Genomic DNA, 22,611 nt, shown 5'->3' with positions numbered 1-22,611 from the left:
AAGATGTAACCTAAAGTTCTCAGAGCTGAGATATTACGGACCAGATAATGGAAATTTCACTGCCTCTATAAATTTAGGGCGTCAGCAGGAACTGGCGATACACAGCAAGTGGAAAACCGTTGAATGACTCAAAAGACATTGGCTCAAGCAAATAAAATGGTCTTAAATATATAGTATAAATTATCTTAATTCAATAGGAATGCTTGTGTTTCTTTTCTTTTCCATTCTTTCTACAATAAACACTGAAAAATTTCAGTATCATTTTGTACTGATTATCTGACTTGTATTTTTCATCCATGGCTGATTTTCATTATTTACAATGGTGCACTTTCACACTTAATTAACTAATACTCACAGTCTCTGCAGTTGGGTGTACTTGGAGAAGATGTAATCATCTAAATTCCTTATCCTATTGTTCTTCAGAGATCTATACAATTATAAAGGCTTCGATTACAAACAACACGGCATTGCAGACACAGTTCATCTGAAAAAAGGAAAATCCTGTCATCTTTCACTTGACCACTGATTGTGCAACAATTTTTATATTCCATTCCATTAGCTGAAGCCATATGATATCTTTGTGTGAGGAACAGACTAATATATAAATCATTAGTTACTGAAAATCCATCCTTTCAAACCTAATACAGATTCATGGACTACTTTTTATTATTTAAGCTTGTTTGGATCTACAGAACTTTAGTTGTATATAAAAGACAGAAAAACCTAGACATTTTGAATATCTCGTTTGGTGTTCCAGACAAAGAGAAAGATCACCTAGGGTCATTCAAGAGTAAATGATGAACAGGACTGTCATTTTTTTAGTGAATTATCTCTTTGAGGAGTCTTTTCATTCCACAAGGATGAAACAATCTGGTTTTCTTAGATACAAGTTTAGTATCCACTAATATGAATTATCTAACATTTATTTTCCAAAAACGTCCCCTGAATCCTAAAGATCATCTCCAGAATCCTAAATCCCAATATTCCAAAAATCCTAAATTATCTTTAAATAGGCCTACCTCTTATACCCTGTATCTCTCAATATCCCCAAAGTTCAGATAACAAAAAAAATCTAAAATATCATAAGAATAAGAAAAATATGCACAATAAACATAACCAAAGCCATCATAGAAAATACAACACCACCTTTCAAGAATAAAGAAGTGTACATATTCTTTCTTTCTTTTGGTAACTGTTCAGTGCAAAGAAACTATATAATTTTGTTAAGCTTTATGGCTCAGCGATGAAGCTCAATGTCTCACTGGCTACATTTACATGCAACCAAATAATCCATTTGTAATTGGATTGTCAGCTCAATTGGACTGAAAAGCCTTCATGTAAACACCTTAATCAATTCGATTGGGCTCTACTGGAATTAAATTTCGATCCGTTTGAAGGGGATGGTTTATTCCTTTTCTAATACGATTGAGAGTGCATGTAAACATTAGATCGGATTGAACCCTGAAACTGAAAGGACTGCGCATGTGCAGTAACACTGAAATAACGCAATTGACATATGACGCACGGAACGAATGGCTCTTCCTTTTGAATAAAAAGTGTTGTATAAATGCGTGTCCTGTCATTATAAAACTCTCCTTTCACTCAGCAACTGTGAAGTGGAGCAAGACAACCTGCGTGATAAATATGAGCAGCACGGCACAGCGGTTATACGTATATTTATCCATAAATGGATAAATATTAATTCTGCTGTTAAAAAAAAATAAAGAACCAAATCGAAGAGTAGTTCTGTGCAAACAGTGAGAAACGCTATATTTGTGCAGAGTGCGCATGTAAAAAAAATAAATAAATTTGATTTGTGATATATAAACACGCACATCAGCCCAATCACTTTATTTAACGTTCATGTAAACACTACAATCAGATTCATCAGTCGGAATGAATTCAGTCCAACTGAACCAAAAATTGTACATGTAAATGTAGCCACTGATGTCAAATTTGTACTCCTCCTCTCCAGCTACAGATTAATAACCTCTCGTGGGAGCAGAGTAGTAAAGCTCTGCAGATGGATCCCAGCTTGATTTACTTACAACCAAGTCACATTGGAAGAGAGGACAGGTACGACATGCAGGTTCACGTTCACACATTCCACCTCCGTCTTAATGCAATGACAGCTCTCTGGGTACTGCGGCAGAACTATACAAAATCAATATAAACACACACACACACACAAATTAAATTATTATAGCAAAACATTATTATTACATGTAGTACATAAAGCTTAAAAAAAGAGATGTATTGCATTGTTATTGTTTCTTTGGTGTTCCTACTACCAGTATTGTTAAGTTCTGCCAGGAATAATGTCAATGCAGCATTTCTATTATTACATATGATTAATAAAGTTGAATATAAATTAAATTCTGTCAGAAAATGAAGAAGCAGCTAGCCATAATTCTAAGGTTCATGCCTGCTTATTTCAGCAAATCAGTTTAAAGGACAATTACTTGGAGAGCTTCACCTAATTAATATTCATAAACCACATACATAAAAGTTTATAAGTCCAGTGCAGATTTATGATGTGTTACAGTTAAATGCAGCCTATAGGATTTCTGACTTCAAAAGTGACCAGTAGATTACTGAATATCAAAAAAAAAAAAAAAAAGAAAATCTATAGTCTGGCCCACGCATGGAAGTTGCAGCAGCATTTTGGACTAAGTTTTAGTCATCTGGACTATTTTTGAGTAAGTTTAAAATGACCCCCATGATAAGATCACTTATTATAATCTATTTATTATCTTTTTCAAAGGAAATAGGACCAAGACCGGGAAACATACAGCAGTCGTCAGGAAGGTCTTGTGGCTCTGCCTTCTTAAAGTTTCGATCAAAGATATCCGCCCATCCGCTGTTGTCCCCTGCAGAAAGTGAAAGCAAGCATTTGCATTAGAAAACCGTAACTATATAAAGATTTTAAAGTTTGAAGAAATAAATTGCAATCTAAGGCCCCATTTACACTGCATGGTTCAAGTCGTCCAATTCCGATTTTTTCCTCTCATGTGGCACAGATCAGATATGACCGGTGAACGTGTAAGCAGGAAAAAAACGCATGGAATCCGATTTTCTCAGATCGGATTCAGGCCTCATTCATATGTGGTAATAAATCGGAAATGAATCGGATACGTGCATTTGCGTGTGCCATGTAAGCAGACAAATCGGATATTCCCCAGTAAATGCGAGTCGTACGTCATTAAAAAAGTGACGTCAACTCAGATGGACACCACCAACTGAGATCACATGACTTATTATAGGCGCGATGGAGGACGAAGGATACACACAGTGGAGCAATGCGGAAGTTTCATGTCTTTTAAGTCTTTTAAGTCAGTGCATGCAAAAATGCAGGGTTGTTACTGAAATTAAGGGCTCTCCTCTTTTTTCGCCGCCGTACGAGACAAATGTTTTGCTGATTTTTTTGTTGACTTTTCAAAATATTGTGGAAAGCAAAACACTGTATAATTTTCAGTCATTTCAGTACTGTATAGTGTAAATGCAAAAATCGGATATGGGTCACTTTTAAAAGATGATGTAAGCGGGTCGTCAAAAAAATCAGATATAGTCAGAAAATCGGATTTTGGCATCAAGACCTGCAGTGTAAATGCAGCCTAAGAGAGATGTCAGACTTTCTCCCTTCAAAGTTAATTACATCAATATTGAATAAACATGTAATGTAAACATAAAATTTTGACCCAATTGTAAGTCTGGACTAAAAATTCACTGCCTATTTTAAATGACTGAATAGCTTTAGAATTAAGAACAAGTGCGTCTACTACATTTCATGCAGCAATCAGCAAAGTGCATTGGCCTCACCGCAGTGTTCTTCATCTGCTCCGTTCTTGCAGTCCCTGTGACCATTACACTGAAGGACCTGGGGCAAACACACACTCAAGTTTCCACAAGGGAACTGACCTAGAGGGCAACCTTCTGTCAATGTCCTGCTAGCCATCATGGATGCTGCTGGTGACAATGAGAAGCGGGCAGAAGAAGGAAGAGAAGGAAAAATGATAACAACTCCAAGTACAAAAAGGATATCGGTGAAAAGCACTTTAAATCACCATGGTACTTTATGCTTCCATCAGGGCAAAGTAGATGACTGGAAGCCCTCCAGCAGTGTTAAATGGAAAGCACAGATGAATGTGCACTAAAATACAGAATTTGACCTTTGATGTGAATAAAAGATATGGGAAATGTATTATCCTGCCTTTTGGAGAGTTGATAAGCATTTTTATTTTATCACCCCAGCCATGTATGTTTATGGCTCAAGATTAATGCAGTATATCCGATGACACGAAAAGAGGTCAAACACAGCATGTGACAACAATGCTATATTTTGTAATCTGAAAATATGACGTCTATTAAGACAGGGCTCCCTACAGCAGGCAATTATTCTTCTTTCCATTTGACATGACAAAGAGAGGCCAGTGAAATGTTCACCTCTTTCGCTGTAAAATAAAAAAATAATTTGTAACCGCTTCATTTTGCATACTAAATTCTCTCATTTGTGTTGTTTTTTTAATCGGCTCTCACTAACACTCATCGCAAAGTGGATGTGTGAGAAATTGTGTGGGTTGGTGGCTATCCCAACACACAGCTTCATCACAATGAAACGTGGCCTTGTTTCTGACAGCCTTATATTCAAGAAATACGCAGTTCTGTTTATGGACTATTTGTCACATTGTCTGTATGTCACATTGGGAGCTAGGGAGCTAGTGAATGACATGACTGTCAGACTATATGCAGCTTGGAACAAATATCTTGTGCATTATTGGTGCATCCAACAACAAGTGCTAATTACAGCTTGTCGTGTAAAGTGTAGCTTGTAGTGTATACAGCTTCTGTATAAGACTAACTGTTATATAACTAAAATATGAGGTCTATTCCATACCATTTATGGATAGAAGATTTTAATTTCATTTTTATTAAACACATTATGTTTTTTTTAAAATATACATTGAAAAAATATAGCAAATAAGGTAAAGAATGCAGCTTTATCCACTCTAAAAAAAACTACCTGGGTTCTTTCCTTGAACCAGAAGTTTACAGCTACAATCTGGATTTTGTTTAATCATTTGTAAAACTGTAGAAAATGCTTAAAGTGCAGGCTTTCACACATTAAGTAATAAGATATATAAGCTTCAAGCACATAAACACCTTTAAGTTATCATTATGCAACCTCAAACCAGGAACATTAGGCTTATGTCATGGGTACCAGATTCCTCGAAAAACAACTCTGCGGGGAACAATATTTTAGTACTGGCTCAATAGTAACATTTCTGTCTGCCAGCCTTATCATTTGACCAGCCAAAATGTTCAATTGTGCCAATATATTTAAAATATATTTTCCTCCAAGACAATTTCCAATACTACTTGACAATTATACAGGAAACTCCAAGAAAGCAATAAATTTAAGAATACATATGCTGAAAAATGATGACGCTAACAAGACTATCGCAAGTCATTTGTGCAATTTCAACCTCATCTGTCACCCAGCTACACATTTACATAACATCAGCTGACACGTTTAAAAAGTTGACAAGCACGATTCACTACCAAAATGTCACAGAAAACCAAATGTTAAAGTGTGCACAGCATAAAAATAGAGGTAGATAAAAAAATTAAGTGCTGATCAAATAGGGCAGGGATCTCCAACTCTGCTGCTGGAGTGCTACTACACCACAAAGAATGTTCCATACATGCTCCAACACACCTGCCTGTAATTATCAACTAACCCTGAACAACTTGATTAGCTTGTTTAGGTGTGCTTGACTGGGCTTGGAGTGGAAATCTGCAGGATGGTAGGTCTCCGGGAACTGGACTGAATGCAAAACACAGAACAAGTCACGATTGAAAAGTAATCTTGTGTTTTGTTTATTTTTTATTCCTATTTTTAGCAGAGTAAATGTTGTTTTCTTCATTTAAATCTATTTTTGGCTTCCAATAATAACAAAAAAAACATGCACTTTTCTACTAGATATGTATAATTCACCCGGAAAAAGGGAAACAAAAATGTTTCCAGTTCCAGTATTCATATATAATTTCTGTGGATGCAGCTGAGAAACAACTTTAAGTCTGTGACTTCAAAAAGCTAGTTTTGCCCTTCCGTGGCCAATATTCCATGAAATCAATATGTGGGATGATATCCATCAGGGTAGATCAGCACTCATAGGGACATGTTCAAAAAAACTAGCTCATTTTCAGACCAATGCTAATCAGGATAATGATTGCAAATTAATTTTAAGAGACCAACTCCAGATCATAAATATTAAATGAGGACATCCAACTGGCTGGCTAACTGGCATTCATGCAGCATGCAGTGCACATTACTAAAGTGATGAAGTGGCAAAACGCCACTTCAATTTAACCAAAAGGAATAAATAAATAAATAAATAAATAATTTTGTGACAAGTGGCAATAATTTTTTTTTACATTGCCTGGCTGTAAACTTAATGGTTGTCACTGGTGTGGAATGTCCTACTGACGTCAATTTCAAAATCCAGCATCGCGTTAGTTCAGGCTGGCCACATCAGCGATGCTCGCATCAGCTGATCTAGTTTTGACACTTATCATAGCGGCCCATTTTCTATTGCATCGCTGCTCAAAAATAAACTCCCTCCTCCAGCCCCAACTCCACCACTCCAACTGAACCTATAATCTAATCTGATTTCTCTCTCTCTCTTCTTCGTATACAGTTCACTATATTGCAAGCATTCTCTATCATGTATTTTGTATTTTCTACACCTCTTGTGATTTGTAATTTTTTATGCATATACTGGATCTGTTCTGTACCCCAGAGGGGGTTGACTTGCTGCTCTCCCCGCTCTGTCCAAGCATGGGGAGTTTTGCCCAGAATAGAACCACACAGCCAACACTGACTGTATGCTATAATTGTAATAAATATACTTTGAAGAAGTGGACCTGACTGAAATGTATTTAGTGTTTCTGTGAACATTAAAATAAATGCATAAGTAAACAAATATTGACTAAAATCATTTAATACTGAGAACACAAATCAGATTGAACTCATGAAAGGTTATGATATTTGAAATACACATGCTTCATTCTGTGTGATGAATGACTTAGCCGTGAAAAAACACAGTTGGGCTGTTCAGATATTTCTAAGTGTGGTTGGGAAACAGACTTTGACCACTAATCATAAACCAAACTGGAGCAGGTGATAATTAAACCCCTACATTAAAGTGATGTGAGATGAATCAGAAATCTGCATTCAGCACGGAAAATGTGCATTTTGTCTCCAAACAAGTAAAAGAATGGACTTTCTATCAGGTAATTCTGATCATCAGCAGAAAAGGTGTTGCCATGCTATGCATAGTTAGTGCTACATGACTTTCTATCTTCAAGAGAACCCCAAGTCTTTTGAAAGAACATAATGTATAATTGAGTAATTCCTACCCAACATAATTCATTTTTCATTTGTGAGCACCACAAGGTAATTGAGATCAAGCATAAGAAAGTCTGGTCCTTCAATCAAGGGAACAATAAATCTTTAAAAGGTGTGAGATCCAGAAGAATCCACAGGGGAAGACTTCATGTTTCCGACACATTTCATCTGCTGGAGTTTATAGCATGGATCTTTATTGCAGGAGCCTTTTTTAATGCCACAAGGAAAAAAGACATATTCTTAGTCTGGAAATGCTATCATTTGTACTATAAAACCCAGAGGCATATTTTATGTCACCCTGGAGAATGAGACATATTTGGTTAAGAGGGGGCTAAATACTTCCTATTCGACACAGTTCTTTTTTTCTTTTTTTTTTTTTTTAAATATGAATACATTTTATGTATTCAGACTAGTTAATAATAAATTTTTTGCTGGTTACTGAATATAACTGTTTATCATTTCGGTAATGAAATATGCGTGACCTCTACTACTTTGAAACTTGCAAACTCAAGCTGTGTATCAGTTTGTTTTAAACAAAAAGACAGGAAACAGACATTTTCTAATGCTGAGAGATGTGCAGATGTATGTGAGAAAATATCACATATAGTGATAAAAGATAATTGACAGTGGATAAGAAAAGTGATTTATTCACAGTACAGTACAGCCTCTCGTATTTTTTCACATCACACAGTGTGAAAAATTATACCAAAGAATTCTATTGTATATTGCTATACGGCAACTAATTTAAAAGAAGCATAGACCCCCCCCCCCCCCCCCCCAAAAAAATAGAGCACATACATAACAACCTGACACAGATAAAGAACTCAAGTGAAACAAATGGCAATGCAGAGCTTTTTAAACAGTGGAAATGTTTTAGATCTGTGTTTACTTTTGACTTTCACACAACTGGGGTTTGAGGCTTTATGGCTCACATGAGACATAGGGATGCAAATTTGACACTAATATCTGGAAAGTGGCTCATGACAATGGTAGCAGGCTTTCTAAAGCAATGTTGCCAGGTAATCGTATTGGATAACGAAAGAAGAAACTGGCTAACCAGTACTAATACAGTTTCCTACATCTTTATCCACTGTTTATTTATGTTTAGCTATAATAGTCAAAATGCATACTGTGTGCCTTAAATCCAAAGCAAAATACTTAATTCAAAGCCTAGGGGGAAAAACATATACCAGAAATGTGGAGGAAAGAGGTACATGGGACATATAAGTGAAAACTGAGGTATAATACAATGATAACTGTAGTCGGCAGTGCCATAACACCGCACAGATGCCGTCAATGAGCCTGGGTTGCTGCACAAGGTTGCAGATGCTCATTTGTTAAGGCTTGTCACAGTGAAATGAACACTTCTGTCTCAAATAATCTCGATACAAATTAAATGAGGGCCACATAACACTGTAAAACTTATAATAGTTGGCCAAGAGCAATGTTTAGCCTACCTACAACCAGAGTCATAACTGAGTCTTCATGTACATGATGAACAACCAAATAAAAAGACTCCTATATTTCTTAATTTGCAGTCAATCTGCTGTCAACAGCGCAGGTCTACGAAACTGGCCTTATGAAATGCAGTGTCAGACAAACCCCAGTGAACCCATCATTCCTTTTAGTTGAGAAAGAGAGAAAAATGGAAATTAAATGCAGATGCTTCCATAAATTGGTTTCTCTGCTCTTAAAGAGGAATCAGTCAAAACTTAAGTCAGGTCAGATGCTGATATCAAAGTGTGTTAGCTGTAATCAGAGTGTTCCCTGATTGACAGAACAAATCCTGGACAGGTTTGGGAGTGTAAACATATAATATTTTGCCTTTGAGCAAAGGTACTTAAAATCCAAGGCTGTGGAACAAAAACATGACTCTCTTTACAATAACAGTTCAAATAAGATCCAAAGAAAGTTTTTAAAAGTCTAATGCAATAGAAGTCATTTCTATCTTCTTCGTATAAAAGTTAATCAAAGATATTTTAGAACTGTCACTTAAATTACTTTATTATTAATTTAACACAAATTTAAATAAGGTCAAGAAACTCTGATGTACAATGCATTGCACTAGCGTACTGTCAAAATTTACACTGGATTTTTTTTAAAGTATTTTCTATGTTCTATGCCGAATTACTGACAAAAAGGTACAATCATGAGCTTGAATTTCTTTTAAATCATTCATAAATCCATCTACAAATTGCTCAACTAAATTGCATGAGACAATTTATAGTGTGAGACGTTTTGCGAATAATTCACCCTGAAATTCATTTTGCTTTTGATGCATTAAAAAAAAGCTCATTATACAAACTGCATCTATTACAGCATAATTTTCATTCTTGTGAAATAAAACAAGGCATCTACTACCTGACTCTTATACTGCTTTGGTATGGCATAGTCTTTTTCTGAATAAAACCTCTGATAAAAGATCCCTCTGCACCATGGCAACCACGCATTATTTGTCTGTGCCACCTTCTTTCACCTCTTTCTAACACCCCGTCACTTATTTAATTCTAGTGGGGTGTTTGAAGACATAGATAAAAAATATTCTAGTTCACATATCTATCTGTTTGTTTGTATTAATTATTAAAAGATGAATAAATGCACTTAATTTTCAAATGCCAAGTTTCACTGTAGTATTTGACTCCAGTCAATCGTCCCCCTTCTCCAAACACAATATTAGGCTATATTGAATAACATTAACATTCCTGAAATCCCTTCGCATATTTTATGACATTTTGGAGGGATACAAATTCAATAATAAATGGCTTTCATTAAGTAAAAGATGCAAGCATTAAGACAGTTAAGTACATTTCAAAAGAACATGAGGAATAACAGCAGAAATGGGAATCGACAAATCATACCATCCTAACAGATGAAAATTCTTATCTTCTTAAATAAAACGAAAGAATTTATTGAACTAGATGGAAATGAAATGGAAATTAAAAAAAAAAACACATCTAGCCTAATCCAAATATTACAATTCAATGTAATATATCTAAACAAATAAATAAAGTTACCAAGACTGAAAATAAATGTAATTTAGGCTATATAAAACTGAAACTACAGTAACACACATCTCTGCGAGCACTGGCCCCTTTGCTTTTTATCAACTCTTCACTCTTCACGCTCTGATGTCCACTGTTTATATTTATTTACTTCTGGGTTGATTACAATCTGACTTTCAAAACACGTAGTGTCTGATTGACATCCTGTGCCATGAAGCGCAGTGCGCACTGGCTGTGAGACGAAGTTCAGTTTAGTCTTTGTGTGGAAGCACCTGAGTGACCAACCAACTGCGATAAATCAACCTGTGGCCAAACCAAGAGTGTGTAGGTGCGCATAGATAAAGCCACCACCCCTCACTGTGCCACATTTAGTTTAATCTGATGAAAGTCCTTCAAGTCAAAAAACGCGTGAAGTTAAAAAAGTAAAATATTGTCATGCCAAAGAACAGAGTGTAGCTACTGCGAGAAGGGTCAAAGGTTCCTCAGGAGTCTGACACGAGTGTTTTCTTCTCAGGCTAATAAAACCTTGAACTGTTTTATATATATATATATATATATATATATATATATATATATATATATATATATATATATATATATATATATATATATATATATATATATATATAGCGTGCAATTTCAATCCATATTAATTAGATTCATACAGAAATCCAACTTCGATTAAATCAGGCTGTATTAACATAATGAACATTAAGAAGTCCAGATCTGAGAGATGAATGAGTAAAAAGTTTGTAGGAAAATGAGAGAAATGCTGTGTGAAAGATCACCGCTTGAATTTCACATTTCACAAACGAAACCATTAATTAAGTACCAGCAAAGATCTTACCTTCGGTCTCCATCCTGGAGTTCTGAATGAAAATAAAAATGACGGTTAATTCCAGGAGAGTGTTTGAAGGATATTTGAAGGTTTTCATTGTGAAGCCTCACAGCGATCCTCCAAAAGCATGACCAACCCAGACTATTCCCAAAATCGCGCGCTTGTCGCTTTGTTTAAGATGAACGGTGGAGCACCGCTCGCTCGCACGGTCAGTCTCTGTCACCTGCAGCGGACCGAGAGACGTGATGAACTCCAGCGCTCTCCCCTTCTGCTGGGACTGAGCTCGACATTATCCATTGAGAACTTCGTCACTGACGCTTATAGTGGGGGGTTATAACGTAGAAAAGCTAGAGGTCGTTGTTTTCATTTTACACTTTCGTGATAACGTGAATTCATATTTCTGTGATCAGTAATGAGAGCATGGGTTCTTTGGAGACACCCCATCCGCAGAAAACCAGCCGAAAATGAGTAAAAAGTAATTACGTTTCAACAAAATCAAAATGTTGTTGGGCCTAAAGTATTATTTTAAGTAGTTTTTTTTTACATTAAAATTTGAATTGCTTCAGTAATTTGGGGAGAAAGAGGCATTAGCCTACCAGAATCCGTGTAATAATAAAAAATCGTATTTTTACCGTCAGTCATGTCCATCAGTTAAGAGTGTTTTGTGATAAATTTTATGGTATTAAGTTTTTTTGTTTTTGTTTTTCAATTTGCCCCCTGCCTTAAACTGATGCTGATGATTAATAATAATAAAAAAAAATCTTACCTAAATAATAATAAAAATTATTATCTACATGTAGCTATTTACAGCCTTGACAACCATTCATATGGAATCTGGGAGGGTAAATAATGACACGATCATACTGTAGGACTCATAGCTTATCCCTGATTGGTGTAATTACAGCTCTCCCCATTTTACAACCATACCTGGTCTCCCCTATAAAGTCATAGCCAAAAATATCGCCACCCTAGATCAAAGAAGGCTGTGAAAATTCATCTGCATTGTTAATCCTTTTGATCTTTTATTTAGAAAAATCACAAAAATATATCATTTCATTGGATAATGATTCAAATTTAAAATGGGGGGAAATATCATTATGAAATAAAGGTTTTTCTCAAATACTCGTTGGACACAATTATTGGCACCCCTAGAAATTCTTATGAGTAAAATATCTCTTAAGTATATTCCCATTCATATTCACATTTTGAGCACTCCAGCTTGATTATAAAGATGAAATTATCCAGCCATTGCTTCCTGTTTCTCAGAAATATAAAGAGGAGGGAAAACAAAGCCCAAATTCCCTTAATCATCCATCAAAATGAGAAAAACCAAAGAATATATTTCTGATGTGCCGCAAAAGATAATTGATTTTCACAAATTAGTGATGTGGCTTTAAGAAAAGAGCTAGAGCAGTGAAAATTCTCATTTCCACCATCAGGGCAATAATTAAGAATTTCCAATCAGCATAAAATGTTACAAAACTGCCTGGAAAAGGACATGTGTCTATATCGTCCTAATGCGTGGTGAGAAGGAGAGTTTGAGTGGCTAAAGACTCTCCAAGGATCCCAGCTGGAGAATTGCAGATAATAGTTGAGTGTCGGGGTCAGAAAACCTTAAAAAAATGTCAAATAGAACCTACATCACCACATGTTGTTTGGGAGGGTTTCAAGAAAATTATCCTATAGCTCATCCAAAAACAAACTAAAGCATATTCAGTTATCAGACAGGACCTATATTTCTGCTGGAGGTCCTGGACATCTTGTTTAGATACATGGCATCATGGATTCTATCAAATACCAACAGATAAAAAATCAGTAAGTAGCTGACTCTGTTAGAAATAATATAATGGGCTGTGTTTGGATCTTCCAACAGTACAATAATCCAAACACAAACCTCAAAAACAACACAGAAATGGGTCACTGAGCTCAAAACCAAGCTTCTGCTTTAGCCATTCCAGTCCTCTGACCTGAACCCTATAGAAAATGAGGGGAGTGAACTGAAGAAGAGAAGAACCAACAATGAGCTGGGAATCTAAAGGGTCTGGAGTGATTCTGGATGAAGGAATGGTCTCTGATCTCTTGTGAGGTGTTCTCTAACCTCATCAGGCATTATAGGAGAACATTTAGACCTGATTTTTAAGGTTTCAAAAAGTATTGAATAAAAGGGTGCCGTTAATTATGGCCAATGTGTATTAGAGAAAAACATTTTTTTCATAAAGATATTTCCCCCATTTTAAATTCTTACTATACAATGAAATTATATACATTTTTGTGAATTTTTTTAATAAAAGAAGAAAACGATTAACAATGCAGAATTGTGACATCATTATTTTATTTTGTACTGTAAAGTTTCAGTAACCACTGCTGTCGTTTTTTACAGTAAATTTAACACAAATAAATCTTACATTCCATAAACAGCACTACTATTAATAATAATAATAATAATAATAATAATACATTTAACGGAAAACAAGACAAAATTACTGATTATAGAGATTAACTTTTGTAACATGTTTATTTAAAGTGATGTTTTTTAGTTTTTTCTTTTGCATTATGATGCAGTAATTCTTCTTATACCCATTTAGAGATCAAGCCAGTCCTTATCAGCAAATATCTTTATATAGCTCAGTGATACATTTTATTTTCGATATGTGTGGAATAATGCATGCTACATGAAAGAGAAATAGCAGGGTCTCTATTGAGCTTCAGACAGTGAGGACTAGTTTCAATTTGACTATGGTACATGCCAAAAAAAACTCCTTCAGAAAGATTTTGCATGTATCACTTTATTTAATGTTATCCTTTGTTTTAATATGTAGCAAAAACAAAACAAAAAGAATACCCCACTGAATCCAGTCCAAACTGGTCACAAACATTCCATCACAGTAAAAACCACTGAGTTACATTAGATTTTACACATTTTTAATTAGAGGTCTCACAACAACAATTGAAATAGTAATTAAGTGGTTTGTAGTCAGGATTTACTCTTCGTTTATTTTTACATGTTTGAGAAGGGAAGCTGTGGTTAAAGAAGCCATCTAGTCAGACTGGATGATTTTTTCCTTTGCAGGAATGATTTAATGCACAATGGGGTTACAAAGCCAAAAAAAGTCAACAAATTGATCCCCTGCAATTTGGAGCACAAGTCAGATAACACGATTGCCTGCAAGCCAATGTTCCTTTATCATTAATGAATAGTCTGTGTGCTTTTTGATATAAAAGAGCGATTAGTAACATGGATATTAGGTGACTAAATAAAAAACTGGCATAACTGAAACTGAGAAGCGTGAACAAAGATCTAGCCAATCCAGAGATGAATGGAAATGCTAACGGATTGTAAAATCTTCTAGGTGTCCTAAACATACTGTAGCCTCATCAGATTGATGCTGACAGGTTTAATTATATCTAAGCTTTTGACAGAATTAGTAAATGGGATTATTAGATTTCACTTTTCATATGATGCACCATATGACTTCAACATAGCTTTTAACATAACTTTACAATCTGTACTATTGAACTATTTAATGTGTTTTCAATTATCTTAGAAATGCTGCGATGCATACAGTATGTCATAAAATATGACACAATAAAATAGGATTTACCAAGTATTCAGTTCAGTTGCAGTTTTTTGTGCTTTTTTCAGAACCTCAAAAGTAGAGGTATGTATTATACGATAAAGAAACACAAAACAAGGTGATACCCAACCCATCACAACCATTTTCTAATGTAAAGCTTGAAACACGTGTGTGTGTGTGTGTGTGTGTGTGTGTGTATGTGTTTGATATATAGTTTTTAAAGTTAGTTCTTCCCAAGTCAAATAAATGAACTTCTAGCTTAGCCAATTATGCAAGTTTGCTTATGCCACCTTAAAGTACTGTATATGTCCACAAAAAATATCCTGATTAAGTGGAGAAGATGAATAAATTCTTATCATTCAGAAAATACTTTTTATTCTGGTAGTTTTTCAGCCTAAACTTTCAGCAAACATTCAAATGGATCTTTATCTCTTCTTTTAACCCTGAATATGAAAGAAGAACGAAACCACAGAAATTGAAGTCACCTCAAGCTCCTCTGTTACACTTATTAGCATATAAACTGAAAAGAACCAAATTTACATTCACAGGGGATCGGACCATTGCATCTGTAATGGTTTATCACCATGTGCGTTCACAAATAAATGTTATTCATGATCTAGCAGCTGAAAAAAAAATGGAAAGAAACTATGGATGAGACTGAGTGAGACATGCAGCATTGTTCTATGGATCTCTCATTGTGTGCAAAAGAGGACAATTTCCCCCTTTCCGTCTTTTCATTGAACTTAAGTAGACATTGTTCATTGCTTAGGGATTCATGCTCTGACAGAGTCAGTCTCAATCTTGCATATCGCAGATCTGGCAGAATTGTTTGTTGAAATGTGGTTGTCCCAACTGAAATTAAAAGGCTTTGCTCATCCAAGCTGTATCCCATACCACTTATTATCTGGCAGCCAGCCTCAGAAAACAGCAGAAGGTTGTTGTCTCGGAAGTCCATCGCCTGTCGCTACTCAAGACTATTAAATGAGGAAGCTCTATGACTGGGGGACTTTTACTAGCTTTGTCCTTTCAGAATAACCCTAATGTTGAATCTTTACAGTGAAATACAGAGAATGCCTGCAAGAAAGACCTTGCAAGTCAACCTTTAAGCTTTTGTCAACACACAGATCATTCCACCCAAGGTAAATAATCTTTGTATTAAAAAATAAATAAACAATTTACAAAACTAAATAAATAAATACACATCATATGCCTGAGACGGAGAGTCTAAAACAAAAACTTTTTTTGTAATGTAATATAATGTAATGAATAAATTAAAATGTAAATTTTGCCTTTCCTCAGCTTTTTGTCTCTGCAAGGTATCAGTAAAACTAAAAAAATATTTTCTTTACTCATTGCTTCCTCTTTCAAGGTTACAAAATGTTCTTTCAAAGGATAAAAAGATCTGTAGTTCAATAGTTAAGAAAGCCTCAATGTGACAACTATAGCACAACCTGTTTTTATAACATGCACTGTGGGAAACTGAGCATGAATGCAGAATTCATCAAGAAAAGCTAAATATTTAGAACTTGACAATATCCTTTACTATTTAAACTGAGACAGTGTGTCCTCTATAGCGAAGTCAAGAAATCTGTAAGAAATTAAAGTCTGCCCCGACCCAGCTTCCACTCCGAGATGTGATTTAGAATATGCTCCTTCCCTACAAAGAGCTTAATTATTAATTAATGGTTATTAAATGACATGAATTATTTATTAATCATTGGTTATTACCACCTTAAAAACATCCAACGATGTGGGAATGGAAGGCTATAACTTTTACTGTTATCTGCAATTTACATCTAAGACAAAACCTCAGTTACATGTCTAGCAGGAAGATAAATGTAATACAGTATAAAATGTTTGAGCAGAGATTTTTTGGGGTCCATTCCGACTCCGCTGAACCCAAGGTACAACATGTACTTTGTCACTGCTATGCTGCAATAAACATCTTCATCGAGATCTTCAATGTCCTCATCATTTTTTCTTACAATTCAATCACTGAGACTCATTCAGGGAGTTGCAAAGTAGTCTACTTTTTTGGCACAGGATAAAGGCCTTTTTTTTCTTTTTTAATGTGTCTATTTGTCTGTCCTTCTTTTAGCTACTTGAACAAGACCTCACTCCCCTGAACCATCAATAAAGCTGAAGCGCCTTTGGTTACGTCACTGCTTTCTCAAGCATTTATGCACTGAGTCCTGCATCTGCTCAAGGTTGTGCAGAAGAAGCACAGTTAATCTAAATCACCTCTGCAAAATGCTGACAAAATATTTTTTATGGATACTCTGCCTTTCAAATCTCTCACCCTTTGATATTAGATACATAAAACTGAAAAGTATTATGAGTTTATGTAATTCAACACATGCAATAGACCTTTTTCACATTTCCAGGTTTCTTAGCAGCAGAACTTAGTTGTCATATGGTCATAGAGGTGAACAGTAGATTACATACATTCATTTTTTATTTATTTACTGCATTCCCATTTGTTCAAATAGCAAAAACGCCACAGTACTGTTTTCACAACTTTCAAAAACAGGAAAAAAAAAATAGAGAGATTGATAATGGCAGTTAGAAGAGAGAACTACATTCAGTTTAGAATTACTTCAACAGACGCTGTATTAGAAACACCCTCAAATCAGCGTTAAGTAGCTTTTCGATAAATGTAATAGATGTAATTTTTAATTAGTTTTATTTCTTTATAATTTTTTTCATGATCAGTGTTGGTTATTTATTATTTATTCAGCTAGTAACTGTCATTTTTGCTACAATTTCCCATGTCAATAAAAAAATAAAAGTACCTAATTTTCTTGTGGTTTATTTTTTTTAAACAAATTGCTAACAGAGGCTACACACACACACACATATATATATATATATATATATATATATATATATATATACAGTACAGACCAAAAGTTTGGACACACCTTCTCATTCAAAGAGTTTTCTTTATTTTCATGACTATGAAAATTGTAGAGTCACACTGAAGGCATCAAGGGCTATTTGACCAAGAAGGAGAGTGATGGGGTGCTGCGCCAGATGACCTGGCCTCCACAGTCACCGGACCTGAACCCAATCGAGATGGTTTAGGGGTGAGCTGGACCGCAGACAGAAGGCAAAAGGGCCAACAAGTGCTAAGCATCTCTCGGGGAACTCCTTCAAGACTGTTGGACCCTAACCTCTTGAAGCTCATCAAGAGAATGCCAAGAGTGTGCAAAGCAGTAATCAAAGCAAAAGGTGGCTACTTTGAAGAACCTAGAATATGACATATTTTCAGTTGTTTCACACTTTTTTGTTATGTATATAATTCCATATATAATTCCACATGTGTTAATTCATGGTTTTGATGCCTTCAGCGTGAATCTACAATTTTCATAGTCATGAAAATAAAGAAAACTCTTTGAATGAGAAGGTGTGTCCAAACTTTTGGTCTGTACTGTATATATATATACATATATATATATATATATATATACACAGTGCCTTCCATTAATATTGGCACACTTGGTTTTGTGGATTTATTTTCAATTGGCCGTGAAAATAAATCCACAAAATTCTAACCTATTATTGAAGTAAAACTATAGAAATTGGGGGGGGGGGGGGGTCTCATTATAAAAAAAAAATTCTCTAGTTCACGTGGGCATAGAGTACTTTTTATCCCTGTTTGCACCAAAACCAATCTGGTGGGTTTGCTCCCAAAAAGCCCTTTTTTGTTGTTTTGTTACGTCTGCCCATAGAAGCCAATCCTGTTTGAAGTTCCAGTTGAGTCTGACAACTGAATATGATGGAATTTGTTTTTGGATGAGCAAGGAGGATTTAGATTTTTTAGGTTTTCTTTCCCCAAGACTTAACTAATATATGCAGTTCTCCAGCTGTGATTCTTGTAGAGTCATTGGCCACTCAAGCTCTGCTCCTCATCGTGCATTAGGACACACCTCCTCTTTCAGGTAGAACGTCTTTAGTTGATTGGAACTTCTTAATTGTTTCCCTAATGCTGCAAAAATTGAAATTTTCAATGCTTTAGCTATTTTCTACAGCCGCTTTCTTTTTTGTGATTAACAATCTTGTTCTGCCCATTAGAGCTATATTCTTTGGTTTTACTCTTTGTGATGGATTATTAAGGGAATTTGGCCTTTGTGTTCCTCATATTTATAATCCTGTGAAACAGGAAGTCATGACTGGACAATTTCATGCTCCTAGTCACCCTGGTGTGCTAAAAAAAAATGAATGGGAATAAACTTCGGAAATTCTGAAATATTTTACTAGGGGTGCCAATAATTGTGACCAACATACATAAGAGAATTTTTGTTTTTTTATAATGTGAGTTTCCACCCAGTTTCAGTTGTTTTACTTGAAAGAAATTATATCATTTTGTGATTTTTTTGTATGTAAGATCAAAAAGATAAACAATGCAAATTTATTTTCACAGTCACCTTTGCTCATATTTACCAAGGGTACATATATTCATGGAGGGCACAGTATATATATATATATATATATATGTGTGTGTCTGCTATCGTTTTATGCACTAAACATTCAAACTTTGACCTATGTAACAAAAACATGAAACTATATCATAATTATTTTCAGAAACAATCAGTCAGGATTGAGCTTGCATCAAACTTGAATAGTTTTTATCAATTGTCATTGGTGCAGTCAGGTCTGGTGAACACAGTGTACTGCATTGATAGCACTTTAGCTGTCCAACTCAATAAAAATTTCCATTAAAGACTCCTAATGTGAATTTCACTTTTGTCAATCCTGAACCTTTTCATAGCACCTCATTAAACAGCATTTATAATGTCCTAATGAAGTGCATTAGCCTAAGCATTAGGGCCTGCTTCACAGAACTGGTGTGGTTTAGCATCATCAATCAAGTCCATCCTGCCCTTTAAAGGATTAGTTAACTTCCAGAATGAAAATTCTGTCATCGTTAACTCACACTCCACTTTACTCTTTACCTTGTGCTGTGTTTGAGCACAGAAGGCAAAAGTAATACACCAACTGCCAAATAAAAAGCCATTACATCCATCACCTCAGCCAACTTGTTATTTCTTGCATATAACTGATATAAATTTTTCTCCTCATTAAAGCCTTGGCTTATAAACAACAGCTCAAAATGACTGAGAGAGCTGGGAAAACGTGGCAGGGACTTAAGAACAAGGCAAGCCAGGGTGCTCTTTGGTTTTCTGCAATGACACTGAAGCAAGAAAGTATGACCATTACATTAAGTGCTGACATAAGCGCCCCACTTACCATAAAGGCCATATCAGAGGAAATAACTTTTTTAGACCTTCATTTAGGCTTGTACAGGGCAGGCTATTCCTGAGAATGCAGAGCAGCTGACAGCAGGAGCATCTGTGCATTTGTTCTAATAGGGTGAAAAATATTTACAAATATCACCTGCAAAGTGACATCATGCCGGCTTAGAAACATCACCAAGGAGGGAAGGGGATCAAAGCCAAACTACTGTTATGATGTCAAGCCTCCAAACAGAGGAGGAATGGATTCCATACACATCCAAAGCCAAAAATCAATATGAGATGGTTGACATCTCTGAGGTATAAGCATTTTAGCCATTCTAGACCTAATAAGGTTTTGAATAACTGCTGCAGTTCTGAATGACTCGTTGTCTGCCTTTTCGAGATGCTTTTTTTTTTTAAATATACAAAGTCAGCAGAGAATTTGACGATTTAAGATGGATTAAATTCCAGTATTGATCTGTGTCTGATAATGGACCCACTGAAGTACTTTAGAGAAATTTTCAATTTGTTCCCTCTGCAATTTTCAGAAGTAAATCCAATTTCTTGTAAAGATAACATTCCTTATATGTACACAGATAGCACAGCCATTTTACATATCTGAAGCATTTAAATCCTGTATAATAGTGTTTATATATATATATATATATATATATATATATATATATATATATATATATATATATATATATATATATATATATATATATATATATATATATATAATTTTTGTTAATTTTCTATGAAGAAAGTATATGGCAAGTTCACATAAAACTACATTAGCACAGAGTACTACAATAACAATAGCATCTCTTCTTTGGTCACGGTTTAACTATAGCATTACCAATTCTTTGAAAAGAATTTCAAAAGCAAAAATTATTTTTAAACAAAAAAAAAATAGATGTGTGCTTCGCTTCCATCAAGTTTAATTAGACATGTACAGTATATAGCCATTTAACAAATTTAAGAGGCATTGGAGTTAAATGCATGAAAAAATTGCTATTTAAATGATAGGACTGATTCAACTGAGAAAAGTTAAAACAGCTGAATCCTAAGGCTTTCTATTCATGACAGTATTTTTTCTACTCTCCATGGAAAATTATAGTATTATCTATACAGAGCAGCAAGAGAAGCACAAAAACCTTGAAAAACTTTGAAAATAGGCAAAACCCTCAAGAGCCATTTGAATTAAATCAGAAAGTATCTCAACAAGAGTGCAGGTCTGGGAGTTTTTCCTTGTTATAAATGTGGTCGTCTTTCATACAACAGAAACGGAGTTCAGCACTCTTGATGTGAGTGACTTTGCACGTATAAGCTCAAATACTGAATGATGCCCAAAACACATTCTAGTTTCTTTAAGCTTCTTACCCTGGGTCCACTGATCAAACATATCATCAGTAAAAGAACAAATCCATTTCCAGAACAGAAATGCTTACGTTTACATTTAAATCTCCTTCTCTTATAGATTTCAAGACAAGACAAGTCGATGCATGTACACATCATCTAGAACAAGGATGTTCTAGTTTTAAAAGAAGAGAAAGAATAGGCACCTCAGTCAAGTCAATGGAGATTTGCCAGGGTGAATAATGGTGCTTCTAAAGAGCACAGTGTAGCCAACTGAATCCTATATCAAATGCTGCCAAGGTATCGGAGCAAAATCTTCTGTCTTAAGGGGAGGGACAAGAAGTTTCCCTTCTTTAGAGAAGCACACTGACTATCCCTAGATTTAACAGAAAAAATACGAAAAGAAAGAAAAGAAAAGAAAAGAAAACACAGATGGACCACAGACCTCCTTGCATGAACACTGTTGAGGTTAGTGGTGTTAATGAGTGACAGATACGTTTATCCTTGAATAATTCAAAAGGTGCACTGTAAAAAAAAAAAAGTCTCTTTTTCCTCTTTTTCTGATATAAATATATATAAATGCTTCATGCTACATTTATTTATAGTTTACTCAAAATAATTACACCTAATAAAAAAAGTTCTATACATTAATACAAATTAAAGTTTAAAATAAAATGTGATGAATGAAAGAAATGTGAATTGATAATTAAACAACAACAAAAAATGAAATCTGCATTTCCAGTGCTTATTAGAGAATCTAGTCTCAGTCTGTTTGCATGAGGAGCACAATTTGTATCAGGGAAGTGAGTTGATGCCCAGGATAATCTTAAAATCAGTCATTTTGGTTCAGATGCTGCCTGAGCAGACAGAAGACTTAGCTCAGAGGATTTTGGAACAGAGCTCAAGTCTCCACTCTAGAGCTTGTTAGTAGTCCAGGAGGGAAATACATTATGTTTTAACTATAATCAATTTTATACCATTTCTAAACAGAAAAAAGTAATAATAAATGTGCCTTAAGGGTCATTATGCATGTTATCTATTTCTTGGTGTTCTCCGTAATTTCCATGGGGCTTTGAAAGTTTACTTAATTCTTCTCTTCATTGTTCTAGTGTTGCTGTTTTTTTTTCATTGCCAAGTTTTTCTGCTATCAATGAGCTGGCACTGAAAAAGACAAGGACTATAATCGCTT

General features: G+C 35.0%; 1 protein-coding gene across 4 annotated transcripts in view; it reads right to left on the bottom strand.

The window, feature by feature from the left end:
• Window positions 1-22,611, bottom strand: part of rxfp2a (relaxin family peptide receptor 2a) — a 53,110-nt gene that overhangs the window by 25,830 nt on the left and 4,669 nt on the right. The window contains exons 1-5 of one of the 4 annotated variants that reach the window (XM_059544626.1): window positions 11,258-11,660; window positions 3,820-3,966; window positions 2,793-2,870; window positions 2,049-2,154; window positions 356-427 (exon numbers count right to left, since the gene is read on the bottom strand). In XM_059544626.1, the coding sequence (XP_059400609.1) occupies window positions 356-427; window positions 2,049-2,154; window positions 2,793-2,870; window positions 3,820-3,966; window positions 11,258-11,345 (491 nt within the window). In that variant the 5' untranslated portion in view covers window positions 11,346-11,660. Of the gene's footprint in view, window positions 1-355; window positions 428-2,048; window positions 2,155-2,792; window positions 2,871-3,819; window positions 3,967-11,257; window positions 11,661-22,611 lie in introns of those variants that run through there. The other 3 variants (XM_059544624.1, XM_059544625.1, XM_059544627.1) reach the window with 3 other exon arrangements.

The sequence above is a fragment of the Carassius carassius genome, chromosome 49 (genome assembly GCF_963082965.1).
Source record: "Carassius carassius chromosome 49, fCarCar2.1, whole genome shotgun sequence".
NCBI classification, from domain to species: Eukaryota; Metazoa; Chordata; class Actinopteri; order Cypriniformes; family Cyprinidae; genus Carassius; species Carassius carassius.
The sequence above is the reverse complement of the archived record's forward strand: the minus strand, read 5'-3'. Positions and strand labels throughout refer to the sequence as shown.